This window comes from Bos indicus x Bos taurus, chromosome 18 (genome assembly GCF_003369695.1).
Source record: "Bos indicus x Bos taurus breed Angus x Brahman F1 hybrid chromosome 18, Bos_hybrid_MaternalHap_v2.0, whole genome shotgun sequence".
In the NCBI taxonomy this organism is placed as follows: domain Eukaryota; kingdom Metazoa; phylum Chordata; class Mammalia; order Artiodactyla; family Bovidae; genus Bos; species Bos indicus x Bos taurus.
The window spans coordinates 43,962,493-43,978,288 of record NC_040093.1 but is presented as its reverse complement, the minus strand read 5'-3'; the positions used below and the strand labels follow the sequence as shown (position 1 = coordinate 43,978,288).

The window sequence follows — 15,796 nt, the reverse complement described above, 5'->3', positions numbered from 1 at the left end:
AACGCTTTTTGTATCTATTTTTACCTCCGCCACCAGAGACTGAGAGAAATTAACAGTATGATACGGACAGGAGAAACCCCAACCAAAAAGAGAGGGATCCTTTTGGAAGATGGAAGTGAATCACCTGCAAAAAGAATCTGCCCAGAAAATCATTCTGCCTTATTACGTCGTCTCCAAGATGTAGCTAATGACCGGGGTTCCCACTGAGGTTAGTCCGTTGTATTGAAACTGTCTCTTCACAAACTCTGTTTAGCAGCCACATTTAATGTATGCTAGATGATGGGGCTCTTTTCCTGGATCCTTCCAGTATCCTTAGGATATTTTTACTTACCCCAACTGCCTTTTTTCCTACCTTGCAGTGCTTGCCATCAAGGCTGCCTAGAATCCAACACAGTTGGATTTTTTAACTCTTTGGCAAAGCTATTCCAAGTATTACAAGTACTGCAGAGAACGAAGCGTACTCGTGTGTAGAAGAGGTCTCTGTTAACGTGTTCCAGCAGAGGAACCATATTTCAGTTCATTCCTGTTTTGTGGTCAGCCCTGGCCCTCATAAAGAGTGAAACTTGGCATTTCGTCCTGAAACACTTAGTAGGAGTGTGAAATTGCATTCCTAAAAGGTAACAAATTGGGAAAGCGCCCAGATTTGGAGGTCCTGGGTAACCAGTCCAAGTCTCCCGTTGCCTTTGTGTAATTCTTCCCTACCCCAGTAGGTGTGGTGCAGTGTGACAAGTCTTTGATTAGTGTGCAATGTGTGAGTGAACTTGTATAAGAAGTGGCACTTTAGGGCTGTAAAAAGCATGATTTTGTAACCCAGATTTTGCTGTATATTTGCGATGGCACTTTCTACAACGTGAACTTTATTAAGTACAAAACTTCTAGGCTTAATATCTTCTTTGATGCTTTTGTACTTTTTTAAAATTATTAAAGCCCCAGTAGCTACCTTTTGGGCAAGTGTTTTAAATTCTCCATTTTTGTTGATAGGGATCACCTGGCTAAGTAAAGATTTAAAATCAAGTTGAATTAAGGGGACTATTATGAAAAATTATGACCTCTTCCTTTAGGAGGTAGTTATCCAAAAAGACGTGTGTCTTTATTAAGGTGGTATTTTTAAATATCTTTGGGTGTGTTCCTGGAAGTTTAAAAAAATAGATTGGAGAATTTTAGGTTTTTATTAGTACACAGTACCATTTATACAGATTAGAAAATGTTAATTTAACAGCTACTGAATTATCTATATATACCTTTATTAATCACTATTGTTCCAGCAGTTTTAAAGTTGAATGAATAATCTTATTAGGGAGAAAGTTCAATTGTAAATTGAATCAGTATAAACAAAGTTACTAGGTAACTTCATATTGCTCTGAAAGAAATATGGAACTTACACTGTTCACTTAGAATAGTGTTTTGCAAAAATATTTATAAAACCTCTCAAGATACTGCTACTGTAATTTTATATGAAAATAAGTGTATTTTTCAATAAAGCATTTATAAATTAATCTTTGTTTAGTTATATTGAGAAAAGGGTAGTTTCCTGCATAAATGACAAAGAACAATCATTCACTGATTTATTGTCTCTACAAAACACACTAGCCATTCATCGTTTAAATCTCTGACTTCATTAGAAACCGTTTTAACACTTTTTCTCCCTCCTGCCATAAAAATACAGTAATCTGCTTAAAAAAAAAAAAAACAACAAAACACCTAAGAACAAGTGTTCTGGTTTCCTCTCACTCACCTAGTATGTCCCTCAGTGACAGCAGTTTGTACATCAGTAACACAGTAAGCTGAAGACTGAGGTTCGTTCATTCCACTGCTCCTCCACTTGAAAGTGCTAATAAGCTATGGAAACTGCTCTCTCTCTCATCTCTGCACCCTAACATATGTACAACCGAAACCACCAATTAAGAAATCACTGTAGTGTTGAACTTTGCTTAACTTCATTAGTTTAAATGAATGCAACTTACCTTTAGCATTATATTCAAAAAAATACGTAAGCTTCAAGGTCCCCAATAATTTGGAGTACTGAACTAGATAACCACCTTAAAGACACTTCTGACAGAAGTAATGCATTACGTAAAGAGAGGTTTCCAGAACTTGCTGTTAGAACCTAAGCATACATGGACAACACTGACGTCAGCCACTGTTCACAATGTTTTACTCTGCAGGCAGTCCTTTGTCATTGGTCAGCTTTAGGAGCCGAAGTCCAGCAGGAAAGTGCGTGGTGCACCAGATTCAGCAGCTCTTAAGTCGCTACCGTTTTCTCTTCTTTACTGAAAGGTTGTACTGAGCCGGGCTTTACCCATGACAGGCCAGCAACGTGAACGCTTTTATTGTGCTGTTCTTCAGGCTTCTTCTAGGCACAATGAAAAACAGACATACAGACTGATAAGGAGATTTCAGCATCGTACCAGTCTGTCTCCCCAAAGGCCATTGTGTACACTCAGTGGTCACCAGTGAAGATATACTTTAGAAAGGAAACAGCAAGTGAACCTATTTCTAAAATGGCATCTACTTACTTTCTGAGTCAGCATCTTCTCTCTGGCTTCATCATGGACAGAAGGATTCCATGGAGAAAAGCTTAAGGAAGAGAGAAACACTAAAGAACGGCTCACGAAATTTAATGTCCATTTTTAAGCCCGTTCCCCAAACAGAACTTAACAAGGAACAGTCTTAATCAGTTGTCAGTATGTACGTTTCAGACATTACCTAAATGATTTTCTCACATAATTATCCCTTACAGAGCGCTTTTCCTGGGTTAGCTCACATAAGCCTTGCAACCACCCCTGATGTCCTATTACAGATGAAGAAAGCAAGACACGGTAAAATTAAGTAACTGCTCAGGGTCACCAAAGCCAATTAAGTGCAGATGTCACCCAGTCTAACTGCAAAGCCCAAGCTCTTGAACACTATACTACGCTCCTCTCTCCCAGCAACACCCATGCTGCCCAACAGCTAAGTCACTTCAGCTCTCAACACTCTTGAAGACACTTCCCCAACACACACTAACAGTGCTCGGGGAACCCATGATTCGGACTGTTCACTCACACTGATCAGTTTCCCTCCTTTCACCAAATCTGTAGGTTGATGGGGTAATGACCATTTAAGAGGGGCTCCAATTGGAAGGAAAAGTCCTGACACTTGAGCAAGCACATTACCAGGATCTTTGAGAAACCAGAGTCACTCCATAGCTTGCTCCTGGCACAGTGTCACCCATGTAAAGCAGAAATCAAGTTAGAAATGTTGCAGGCTAGCAGATGACTCACTTTCCTTTTAAATCCCCATTCTAAGGCCACCTGGAAAACAGAAGCCCAGTACTCCAAGTGCAGCTTATCTGGGTAATGTACCACTCACCTAATTGCATAGGGGTCTTCTATTTTAGGTTGATCAAACAAGCGAGCAGTGCACACCTTAACACTGTCGACCACTTTACTTTTAAAAATCTGAATATCTTTCTCGTACCTGTGTCAAAAGTTTAAATCAAAAGGTTACCAACACGACCTCCTCGGCTGTCTTTTCAAATGTATCTTAAATGACAAAGCAGAGTAACATACAGTACTGCAGCCTCTGGGTTCAGGGGGCTTGCCGTATCGATCTTGTAGAAGACTCGCCTTGCGTACATCAGTACTTGCCAAATGTGGTTATGGTTCCGCCTAAAGGGAAACACAGCGGGGTGACTGAGGCTTCCCCTTGCTGGCTTACATCACCACATGCAACTATTTACTGACCTCCATTTTGCAAACGCTCTCTTCACATCCAGTTCACCTGAGGCGGGATCCACTAGCGGGTGAAAGACGGGAACATCGAACACCAGACGCTGCGGTGAGAGAGAGACACTGCCTTTAATGGAGCAGCGGCGCTTGTTAAACCACACACAGACGCTGTAAAAGGAGCTTCAGGACAAGGCAGTCTTGCTGCTTAAAGTCAAAGAGCTGCCTTGAGAAGGACACTTAAGTACTTTCACGATTTTCCTGTAAAAGTGAATTTTGCAATGAAGCAAAGGGAAAGTCGCTCTCCTCCACCACAGCGTAACAGTCACCACTCACATGGCAAGTGCTGTACCACAGCTTCCAGCCTCAAAGGCACACCCTGCACAGAGAAGCAAGCAAAGCTGACAGCAGAAGCCAGCAGGGCAAAAGATGGAACAAAGCAAAAAAAAAAAAAAAAAAAATCCCCTCAAAGGACTACACAGTATATAGACAGAACATTCTGGGCAACTGAAATCATAAAAGTTACTAGGTCTGGAAAAGAACCAAGACATTTTGAAAGCCCCGTTCAGCCCTCCTCACTGACCTAGCAATGAAGCCAGAGTGTATCCCCAACTTACTGGACAGTCACCATCTGGGTAGTTATCAGGGATGTAAACTGTAAACTTAAATACGCCATCTTGATAAAGTCCATGCCGGATGAATATTACTCCAAACCACACTGCAGGACAAAATAGAAACAGTTAAGGGCTAAGTTTGCGTCAGTGGAATCAAACATGCTATGAAAAGAGGGAATGCTTCTTACTTAATGCAGATCGATAAGATGGCTGCACATAGACACCTGGTAACTTCTGCTTCACAACCAAGGTACTAAAACAGAAGCAGAACAGTGAGACTGCAGGGATGTGAAGGACACACACAGACCAAACCACCCACATTCATCTTTTAAAGAAGGAACAGGTTCTCAAAGGGGACCCGATGCCCTGACCACGTAGACGGAGTCATCACAGTCTCTCACCTGGCCCTAACTGCTGTCTGTCTACTGGCTTCATAACATATGCGTGCAGAGTAGCACAGCCAAAATAAGGGCCCCAGATTTAGAAACGAAAGCCAAGCAGGGATTCACAGTCAAGTTTTCCTCCTAGAAATCAGCTTCCCCAAAACACCATCTTGTAAGCTAACCTGTATAGTTAATGCTGGACATCAAGTTTTAGGTCAGTGAGAGTTATTTGTAAGGTTATTGCTTTTGTGACCACGGACAATAGATCTTACCCACACACATTCAAAAGCTCTTTGAAGGTACAGTTTTAGGTAATTAAGACATTAAAATTCCATGGAATGTCCTTCCCTTGGGGGTCATTTTAAGTGTGAACGGGCAGCGTCTGACTGTACTCTGCTCCTGAATTCACCCCCAACTCAGGCCCTTGAACTCTGCAGGCCTCGGCGTGGGAGCCGGTGGGAGCTGAAACAAGGGAAGACAGGCTTCACTGGCTCTTCTGGGACCTGGTCGTCCTGCTCTGTTCCCTGCTGCTGAGCCACGAGCCTACACAAGTCATGCTGTGACCGGACCTCGAGAACTGAGGGCCTTAAAGCACATTAACCTGCCAATCCTCAGTTTTACTGAGAAGAAACTTATTAGATCTCAGTTGACATTTTATTACCTATTTGCTACCACACTTATTTTTTAATCATTTTAAAGTAGTCATTCCATTTTTAAATCACTAAAACTCAGCGCATCAACAGCAGTGTGGATGGCAGATGTATCTCCTACAGAGGTTTGCCAGAAAGGCAGATTTTGTGGCCTAATACAGCAGACTTAACACCACAATAGAAGCCTGTCCAACTCACTGCCTTGCCTCAAACACAGGCATCCATTATAAAGTTACCAGCTCATGCTCAGCCATTCACACTGGGGCCTCAGACCCTCTGACCATTACATTAGTAAAGAAAGGGGGCATTGGAGGATGCTTTTAAAACAGCTTCATGGGCAAAGGCATTTTTAAATGACTGAAATTCAGAATTAATTCTCCATATTTGCTGCCTATATCACAAATGACCAATATAACAAATGCCATCTGCACTCACTCACTGCGTGAGCCCCTCTGATGGGCCAAGCACTGTTTCATCACTACCAGGCTATGCAGAGGTGCCCATCTCCTCACAATCTGTGGATGGTACACGCTCAGTCCAATCTGTGACTTCTGTGACTACTCAAGTTCTTACACGGAGCCCAGATCTTTTAAAACTTCCCAACTGCCTACTTCTGCCGTTGGGGGTCCTACAGAATAACTCAAATCCTCTAATTGATGGGCCTTCAAATATATGAAGACAGCTTTAATAAGTACTTTCTAAGTTTTCTCCAAGTTAGTGCTTCCTGTTCCTTCAACTGTTGACTCCTATCGTCAGGCTTCCTGACCTCTGCCTCCTGGGACTAGCCTCTCAGTCTGTCAGGAGGCCTCTTAAGGGTGATTGCCAGAATGGAGCACCAGCCTCCAGCTGCATCTGACCCAAGAAAGAATAGAGCGCCGCCCTCCCACCATCCTGCCCTCTACAACAACCTCTTCAGGGGGTGAATTCCGCACCTCATATAAAGGCAGACCAAAATTAAGTTCCCGGATGCTTAATAAATCTCAGTTTCTCCCTCCTCTTGCTTTTCAAAACAGACATGGAAATTAAAGCACGTATTTGTCTTCGAATCTTACTTACCCAAGCTCTCAGTAAGAACTGTTACTTTTAGAAGCAGAGATTTATATACCACCACTGAGGCCTTGGTGAAGAAAGATTACATTGCCAGCGACAGAGTCCATCCTATATACGTTAAGGCTCATACTGAAGGGGGATGGGTTTGACCGTCAAGATTAAATGGCTGCTGTTTACTGAGTCCATCAGAATAAATTTCATTCTTCACATTTAAGGGTCATTCAAAATTTAACCGGATAGTTTCAGAACTTACAACTCTGCAAGAAGGGAGTACTCCAGGTAGAAAGGTCCGTAGGAAGCATGCGTGCCATTTGTTGACTGTGTTGCTGGGGCAGGAGATGTAGGCTTAGTTATGGGCAAAGCATTTTTGGGAATAGAAGGCAGCTGTTTCTTTGGAGCAGTGCGTGGAGGACTGGTTTTCACATCCCCTGTTAATGTCTTCTCTTCACCATCAGACCGCTATTCAAGACGAAGTGGTGAGAACATTTGTTAGCATGATTCTTAAATCATAAGGCCAAGTGTGATGCCCTTCAGTCCTTGACTGAAAAGCTGGAATGACTCTTACAGGGACCTTCTAGCACTGTGATCGAGATGACCTGGAAGTCTGTTGAGTGGGCAAGCTATTATAGAGAGCAGAATCGAGCTGATGCAAGACTAATAAACTATTAGAAAAACTCATTCATCAGCTGTATCCTATAGACAACAAAGCCAATATTTACAGGATTTACATGAAACAAAGAAAGAAAGGGTTTCTCTTCAAGGCCCCAGAAAGAGGGCAAGGGGTTACTACACAATTAGACCAGATTAGAAAGGTGCCCTGGCATGCCGATGTAGGAAATTGGGTGCTAAGCATCTCAAAACAAATAGTGTAATGACTGAAATTAGTCACTCCCTGATGTCGGCACTTTGGTTAGAAACAAAGGGTGAACCTCTTCTCTTGCGCGCATGGGTCTGAGTTTGATCTGGTCCCTAACTGGTGTGTTTTCACATTTGGACTATCATTAGCATAAACCGTCATTCTTAGTCAAAGACAAAGGTCTAAATGATTCAGAGACTAAACTACCACCCCACAGGTATTTCCTTGGCTCCAAGACCATCAAAGGCTGTATCATCACCTGTATTAAAAATGTATACAGTATCAGGTACAGAAAAAAAAAAAAGATTACAAGGGTATTTTTAGACATGGAATTATGGGTGACATTTTCTTTTTGTTTGCATATTTTAAGCTTCCCTAAAACATATTTTATTTTACAAAATATTTTAGTTAGATAAATTAAACCAGTGCTCTCAAGTCTGACTTGACCACATTGGACTGGCCTTTCCCAAAACTTCTCTAACCATGAAATCTTGAAGTTTGTAGAAAAACTACCTACAATATGTGTCACAAATTTCATCATGTGTGAATATAACCTAAAAGTCAAAATAACAGAATTTTGATTATCAGAATGGTTTCTGAGATGTGATCTCGGTCTCAGAAGCTGACTTTAATCAATGAAATAATTATTTCTCAAAAGTAAAACCTAAACTAGAAAACCAAAGTTAATTCTGCTAAGACAACAGGCAACCTTAATATGGATTATTCTGACCTCTGTTTTGACACAAATGGGTTTCCTCCCTAAGTTCATCAACTATACCTACTTTGCGTACAGAGCTTGTAGACATGCTCCAGAAAGGGTTCATAACGTGTGCTCCAAACAAAGAAATTCAGTGGTCTGTGTCATCAAATTCTTCTGGCCTCAGAATTCACTTCACCTTAAAATGAGACGGGAAAACAGAGAAACATACTGATACCAACAGTTAAGACTTCTGAAATAGTTAAGAGCTAAACCTGAACCTCTAAACAGAAATACAATAGAATGTTATATAATATGCAGTTATAAAAACCTAGGGGAGAAAGTTCAGAAACGGTTTCCTTCTACACCCCCTCCCTCTTCTGACTCCAGTTTCTTTCCCATCTTTAAATGCCGACAGGAATCTGTGCACTGAGTCTTTGGCCAGGATTCAGAATATTCAGTAACACAGTTCAGCTCTGGTGCCAGCAGTGCAGAAGATATGGACTAAACAGTTGCTACTAGCAGAATATCTAGGCATTTGACTGCTGGGAAAGCCAGGTTCAGAATGCACTGTACCCACAGACACAAAAGGTCTATCACAGTTCTCAGGGTTATGGGAACTGAAGATCCACGGGAGTTGATTTAAACGTGTCTTAAACAAGTGTCTTAAATACAGAATGATTCTCGCCAGCAAAACTAGCAACCAAAAACAAAGCATGAGAGACACAGAAAACTGGATCCTGTTGGGACCATACAGGACCACACACACAGAAAAACCCGATCTTTTCAACTGCTTCAAGTGGAAACAGCAGGACTATGCATTTAAGGAATTGCCAAGCAATATGTACAAAAACAACAGAAGGGGGCCAAAGAAACCTTTCACAAACACACATCTTCCACCAAGGCTTCATGAAGTGGATAAGAAACCCTGTCTTAAAGGTCACAAAGTCAGTGGGTCATTTACTAACAATACAAGGGAGCAGCAGCAAGCGGAGCTGTAAGGACAGCAGCTTGTCTGCTCTGGTGACATTCTCCCCAGGCTCCATCATGTTTAAAACAGAGCTCTGCTCAATTCCTACTTGCACCAATCAAAAGGCTGAAGGTGAAAAAGGTCAGAGCTTAAACAGTATTTTACCAAATTTATAAGCAAGTCATTACAGTAGGATGTGCCAAATGTCCCCCATTCAGCAACAATGTTTCCTGCTGAGCTCATACACAGGTGGGCCTCTAATCCTGCCAGTGCCCATTACTGCTGTTCTGCTTTCCAAAATACAGTGCCACCCAATAATTAAAAGAATGTGGGTTCTGGTTCTTCCACTTACCTAATGACTTAAGCCCAGTAAGTAGCAACTTATTGCTGAGAGCTCTCTGCAAACCTGGTGACTATTATACAAGCCAAAATGGCAGGGCACCAAAACTGTAGTGGGGGTAAATGTTCCTGTTTGGTGCGAATGAAAACACGGTTTTCAGATCCAGAGTAATGGGCAGCACCCGCCCGCTGGGTCAGACCTAATTTGACAGGGGAACCCTGTTCCCCTGGAACACAGTGCTCACCACCACGTAAATTGACTGGGGTGGATTACTCACCTGTAAGGTCTCTTCCAAGTCTAATACCTAGTAATTCTATGACTTTGCCTTTAAGAATCAAATATTAATCAAACTTACCCCCAGGTTCCTCCTGTCTTTAAGAAGGAGGTATTGTCTACTGCTGCCTTTGTTTCCAGCAACGACATAATCACCTAGAGAAACTGCAGCACGCTTTTCAGGAGTAACTACATCATTTAATAGATGTCTACTGGGCAGGTACAGCATTTTTCCAAGATGTGACACAGATGTAAGAAAACACAGGACAGGTCCTAGTCATTCCGAAACAATTTAAAAATCTCTGATCTGGTCGTACAAACAACAAAAGACTGTCTCTTAATATCATACAGCTGAGAAGTCGTAGCTTAGCCTATACGAATTATCCGCACGTGTACTGAGCCAAAACTTGAGACAGGCGGTGCTACCTCCTATGCCTAAACAGGCACATCATCCCGAACAGACTTAAATCACACGTTAAGAGGTGGCAGAGGAGGACCCAGGGAGAAGATGAAAACTGCCTCGGCCCCGGATCTCTGGGGACAGCCGGGACGAGCACCCTCGCCCGGGGCGTAAACCCATCTCCGCGCACGTAGGGAATCTGGACAAACCTGTCTCGGGATGATGTAAGGCAGGAGCCAAACCCTGTCCTCGCTGTTAGCTCGAGGCCGGCCCCGGGCCCGCGAGACCCTCGGATGAAGGGACTGCGGTCCTCGGACGCTACCCTCAAGCTGGAAGCAGGGACGGAGCCGGGCAACGAGGGAATCCCCGGACGGGGCGAGCCGGCCCGGCCCGCCTCCCCTCCTCAGGCCGGCCCGGCCCGGCTCCCGGTCAGCCCCCAGTGCCAGGCCCCGGGGTCGGCGGCGGCCGGCGTAGCAGGTGCCTGCAAACGCGGACAGGTGCCCGGCCCCGCCCCCGTGTCCCAGCGCGGCCGCCGTCGCTACAGTCTAGAACCCCCGGCAGAGCACACAAATGCCGGGCCTGAGGACGCTGGCGGCCCGGGTATGAGGACTCCACGGCCCTCGAGCACCTACCACAGCCTGGCAGCGCACCTCACCTCGGTGTTTTCAATGCAGTGCTCCCAGCGGCTGAGCGCCGTCGCAGTCCCACAGCATCTCTGGCCGCAGCGCCAGCCCAGCCCCTGCCTACTCTCCGCCCCGCCCGGCCCTGTTCTCAGCCTCCGGCTCCGCCCCGCAGCCCAGCCCCAGGGCCCGGATGCTTCCGCCCAGCCTCGCGGGGCAGAGTGGTTCCTATACCTGTCGGTCAAAGACGTTCTTCCGGGGGCGTTGAGGCGGTGGCCCTAGGTCCTGCCAATCAAATCTGCTCGGCTCGGGTGGGGCCGCGCTTGACCCTCCCCTTACGTAACAGCGCCCGGAGAGAAACGTCAGTCACGGAAGTATCTGTCCCTGCGGGGGAGGCGGAGGTGGTGGGGTGTTTAGCCGGGAGGGGGCGGAAACAAGTGCCCGGACATAATTGGTCACAGCGTCTGTCAGTCACCATGGAGACCCGCCCACGGGCCTGTGCGTGGCCGCCGCTGCTAGTCGGGAAGGCTGTGACTGCGGGTTTCCCAAACCTGAGTCAGGGCTGGGTAGGGTCGCGGAGCCGGGGTCCCGAACAACGAGCCTGGGGGCGGGGCCGGCCGCCGCCCAACCGCCCCGGTGCCCGCCCTCGCTCGTCCCTCGGTCTCCGGAGACCGCCACGTCTGGCCCACTCGGGTCTGGCCGGCCCGCAGTGGGAGGGGCTGGGGCCGCTGTCAGGTTGGGAGAATTTAGGAGAACGCTTGGTGTATCCTTGAGAAATGCCCGTTTTCTATGTCAAAGAATAGAGGAGCGCATAGGTACAGAAAATGGGACTAAACTCCCAAGTCACCCCATGGCAGTAGCCTGGCTGCCAGAAGGGCTTTTTAAAAGTGTACCTATCGGACCTGACCTATAAAATCCGAATCCGAGGGGCGATGAGTACCAGGAATTTACATTTGTTGTAAGTTCCTCTGGCGATTCGGGTATGCCTTGAAGTTTGAGAACCTCTTGCACGGTAACGAAGCTCCTGGTCCTCTGATTTTTAAATTTTTATTTTTTTACCTAACAAAGGTGATCTGGAACATCTTCACTACATCTAACCCCTTTCACGGGAGTCGTTTCAGACTGAATAAAGTCTAAACGCAGCCATCTGATTCACAAGGCACACCCTGTGCTGGCCTCATTCCCATATTCCCATCTCATTTCCCACGTTTCTCTCCGGCCTCATTCTGTGGCGGTTGCCCTTGGTTTTCACACCTCCGAGGCTTTTCTTAGAATGGTGCCTACTCTTGGGTTGCTTTTCCAATCCCCACCTAACTCGGGATCTTATACTCAGAAGAGGAGAAATGTTCTCTGATCTGGCTGTTTTGTTCAATTTTTGGTGGCCTTTCACATTCTGGTAAAATGACCTTCTTGTTAAATGGCAAACAGCCAAACGCTCCTAATCCCAAGGGTTGGTTCTGAAATCCAACTTCCTCCTCTAGTGAACATTCCTGAGCCACTTCCGTTTGTCCAGTTAAAATACACTGGGGAATGTTGTAATGCCCTTACTATTAGTGCCAGTCAATATAAAGAGGAAGAGAAGCAGGAAGTCCTTTCTCCTGACCACAGGTGATCTCCCTTGGCACCTCTCTGACCCAATCCCTCCTCAACTTCTTGGCAGTCTCATCATTCTTTCCTGAACTTTTTTTCTGATCCCACCTTCTACCCTTCTCCTTGACAATCTCATCTCTTTCCTAAGCTTCACCAAGGACTCACATATGTTTCTCCAGCTCAGACCTCTCCACTGAGCTTCAGCATCCATTTGGCACTGGATGCTTCAGACACATATCAGAATCCTTATAGCTGCACACGCCAGAAAATCCAACTCCAATCGACTTGCATAGCAAGGAGATTTGCCTCATATGGGAGGGCAGGGTCCGGTGGTGGCAGTCTGGACTTCAGGCACTGCTTTCCTTCCAATGCCTGGATGGTTCCTTAGACACACCCAGGTGTGACAATGGCTAGCAAAACAGAGAGCACCTGTTTCTTCCATGGGTCTCTTCCACAGAGCAAAGATACGTTTCCCAGAAGCTCCCCAGAAGCAATGCTCTCGTTTCAGTGACCAGAAAAAGTCACACGCCAGTCTCTGCCCACAACAAAACCAATCAAGGTCAAGTGGAATGAGTCTGCCACGATTGGCTAGGGCCTCAGCAAGATTTACCCTGGATCCCTGGCCTTTAGGCAGAGGAGTGACATGATTGGTTTGTATTTCGAAAAGGCTCATGGAGAGGGAAATGGCAACCCACTCCAGTATTCTTGCCTGGAAAATCCCATGGACAGAGGAGCCTGGTGGGCTATAGCCCATGGCGTCGCAGAATCGAACATGACTGAGTCACTGAACAACAACAGCTTTGCCCGGAGAACAGACTGGGGGGGTCATGAGAGCACTTGGGAAAACATTGCAGTAGTTCAGCAAGAGACAGCTGCATGAATTTGATGGTGAAGATGGAGAAGTGAATGAGTTCAGATATTCAAGAGGTGGATGGACAAGTCAGGACTTGCCCATGGATTAGATACGGGGATGAAGACTGTCATGGAAGAAGCCTAGATTCTGACTTGAGCTACTGGATGAATGGTGAGGACTTTGACTAAGATGAGAAACAGTAAAAGCCATGCTGTTTGCAGGGGTGGAGGGATGGGGAAATAGTTCGGTTTCAGTTAGGCAATGTTTGGGGGTGCTTCTTTAAGTTCTCTTGCCTGTGTATTGTTAACCATTTCCTCCTCCTTCTTGGCTAACAGAGCCTTGATTTTTGTTGAGAAGTCCTTCCCTTCAGTGGTTTCCTGTTCTTGGGGCAACATAGTCACCGTGGGCCTGGCCTGGCAGGGCCTATCTGTCCAGCCCCATAGGCCCCAGGCTCCAGCCACTCACCTTCTTCTAATTCCTTGGACGTGTGATGCTCTCCCAGTCTGCCCCACCGTAAGAGGGGGCTTGGGTGTTCCTTTTGCCTGCACCATCCTCAAAGAGTCGGGACACAGCAGCTAAACAACAACACATGTCTCACCACTTCCTGAGGGCAATTTTCTGTCTATGTGGGAGATGACTTGTTAGTATCTATCTTTATACTATATAGTAAGCTCTGTGAAGCAGGCACCATGTCTGTTTCATTGTTCCTGGCCTCCCCAGCATCCAGTACAATGCCTGCCTGTGGTGGGTATGAAACAGATCCTTGACAAGATCAGTTCAGAAGCAACTCAGTTCAGTTCAGTCGCTCAGTCAGGTCCGACTCTTTGCAACCCCATGGACTGCAGCACGCCAGGCTTCCCTGTCCATCACCAAACTCCCAGAGTTTGCATAAACTCATGTCCATCCAGTCAGTGATGCCATCCAACCATCTCATCCTCTATCATCCCCTTCTCCTCCTGCCTTCAGTATTTCCCAGTATCAGGTTATTTTCCAATGAGTCAGTTCTTCACATCAAGTGGCCAAAGTATTGGAGTTTCAGCTTCAGCATCAGTCCTTCCAATGAATATTCAGGACTGATTTCCTTTAGAAGTAACTACAGTATATTTAAAATACTGACCAACCTGCATGCCCCCAGATCTGCACCAAGAAAGGAGCTGATTATGAAAATGAGGATGATTTATTTAAAGGGAAATGAAAAGGTAGCCTTGAGGTACCATTTCTTCAAGAATAAGATATAAGTACTAAGAAAAAATAAAAAAGCTACTGACCCTAAACCTTACCTGTAAAACATTTTTAATCACTTCATATTATATTCATTAGTCTAACCTTTTGGAGCATATCTGATATTTGTGTCAAAAGATGAATTCTTGGGACTTCCCTGGTGGCCCAGTGGTTAAGACTCCGTGCTCCCAATGCAGGAGGCATGAGTTTGGTCCCTGGTTGGGGAACTAGGATCCTGCATGCCACATAACCAATAAATAAATAATAAAAAATAAATTTAAAACAGGTTTAAAGAATTTTAAATGATTTAAAAAGAATTATTGCATCAAGACTTCAGTAGACGTGTGATCTCTATGAGTAGTCAGGACTCCTGCTCATGTTCTAATAAGCAAAATATTCACTGAGTCCATTTTTCTTTTGGTCTCTGGGAAATTAACTGTACAAAGCCAGTTTAGATCACTGATTTACTACTAAAGGAAGGCCTGAACAGAAGGAAAGGGCCAAATGATGGTTAGTTGAAATGTGTTTCATATACATGAACCAGTATTTTAAGCTCACTCCATTTACCTCCTAAATCCTTTTCTGAAAGGCAGATTCCTATATAATATGGTATGTATATCACCGTTTACGTGATTATTGTTAAAGATACATGAGATGATTATATAACTGTGCGTTTATTTTAATACATCAGAGAAAAATGCAACAACACATCAGTACCAAGACTTTATGGATAGGAATGTTTAGGCTGAGACCACAGTAATCTCTTTTTTAAAGTGAATAGGTTTAAGGGAGGATATTAAGTATTATTAGTTAATGATCCTCAGATATGGCAGAAATTTTTGACAATGATTTAAATTTGAGAAACTGCTATAGAGGATGGTGTGGCTTTTATCCTTTCTACATCCTTACCGATCATGACAATTTTCGCTTATAACATCACAAATGTGCTTCTAGTTTCGGGCTGCATCCCATTTTCTTCCCTGACCTAGTTACTATAACTCCTGACTCATGAATAAATTAGTGAGTGGATGGTTGGATTACTGGATAGATGAAATAGATAGATGAATTTTACAGAATACAATATTTCAAATCTAAATCAGAGTAGCTGACAGACTGTCAGTAAATAACGGAGTAAATACTACTCTGTGAGTATTTACACCTTAAGGAAAAGCAATCAGCATACAACACTGCAGTTCATAGAGGGCCAGAAGAGAACTGATTTTTCTTTTATAAACCAAAAAGTGCTTTGAACGTGGCATGACACTGCAAATTACCACCCACTCTCTTAGCGTGCTCCTGGCTATTCCGCCAGCCACAAGAACTCCTGTTCTCTGATTGGCATTGTATGAAAAATCACCTCAACTCTGCAGTTTCAAAGCATTTGGAGAGATGATAAAGGCTTTAAGGTTAGTTTTAGCCAGAGTGGTAGATTTCAGACAAGGAAAAAAGAGAAAGCAATATTCATCCATTAATAAATATTGATAATTCAGGGTCTGCTGTGGGCAAAGTACTGTTCCTAACATAGACGCCTTTCTTTCTTGCAATAGGTAAATAGAGATCTGTGAAAGCCAA

At 44.6% G+C, this 15,796-nt stretch overlaps 2 protein-coding genes across 8 annotated transcripts in view; one reads left to right on the top strand and one right to left on the bottom strand.

Annotated features, from left to right (window-relative positions):
• The window catches only part of RBL2 (RB transcriptional corepressor like 2), a 48,874-nt gene extending 44,693 nt beyond the window's left edge, over positions 1–4,181 (top strand). Inside the window, exons 22-23 of one of the 3 annotated variants that reach the window (XM_027513574.1) lie at positions 37–208; positions 3,758–4,181. In XM_027513574.1, coding sequence (XP_027369375.1) covers positions 37–207 — 171 coding nt within the window. In that variant the 3' untranslated portion in view covers position 208; positions 3,758–4,181. Of the gene's footprint in view, positions 1–36; positions 1,497–3,757 lie in introns of those variants that run through there. The other 2 variants (XM_027513573.1, XM_027513575.1) reach the window with 2 other exon arrangements.
• Positions 1,151–10,806, bottom strand: AKTIP (AKT interacting protein). 5 transcript variants are annotated; one of them, XM_027513576.1, is made up of 10 exons: positions 10,596–10,806; positions 8,043–8,156; positions 6,658–6,863; positions 4,510–4,574; positions 4,325–4,425; positions 3,726–3,814; positions 3,552–3,650; positions 3,352–3,459; positions 2,517–2,577; positions 1,151–2,353 (listed from the first exon to the last, which is right to left on the bottom strand). In XM_027513576.1, the coding sequence occupies exons 2-10, from the start codon at positions 8,082–8,084 to the stop codon at positions 2,243–2,245; spliced, it is 882 nt and encodes a 293-aa protein (XP_027369377.1). In that variant the 5' UTR covers positions 8,085–8,156; positions 10,596–10,806; the 3' UTR covers positions 1,151–2,242. The 5 variants fall into 5 exon arrangements, with proteins under 5 accessions (XP_027369377.1, XP_027369382.1, XP_027369380.1 ...); XM_027513581.1 differs by having other exon boundaries at positions 1,151–2,350; XM_027513579.1 differs by having other exon boundaries at positions 10,573–10,715.
• Between the last annotated feature and the right edge of the window lie 4,990 nt (positions 10,807–15,796).

Excerpts from the sequence above, each read along its gene's own strand:
- AKTIP (XM_027513576.1), bottom strand. The coding sequence starts at position 8,084 with ATGAACCCTTTCTGGAGCATGTCTACAAGCTCTGTACGCAAA. Across the intron at positions 6,864-8,042 it reads CTACAAGCTCTGTACGCAAA|CGGTCTGATGGTGAAGAGAA; the intron begins GTAGGTATAGTT and ends CGTCTTGAATAG. Across the intron at positions 4,575-6,657 it reads TACTCCCTTCTTGCAGAGTT|TACCTTGGTTGTGAAGCAGA; the intron begins GTAAGTTCTGAA and ends CTTCTGTTTTAG.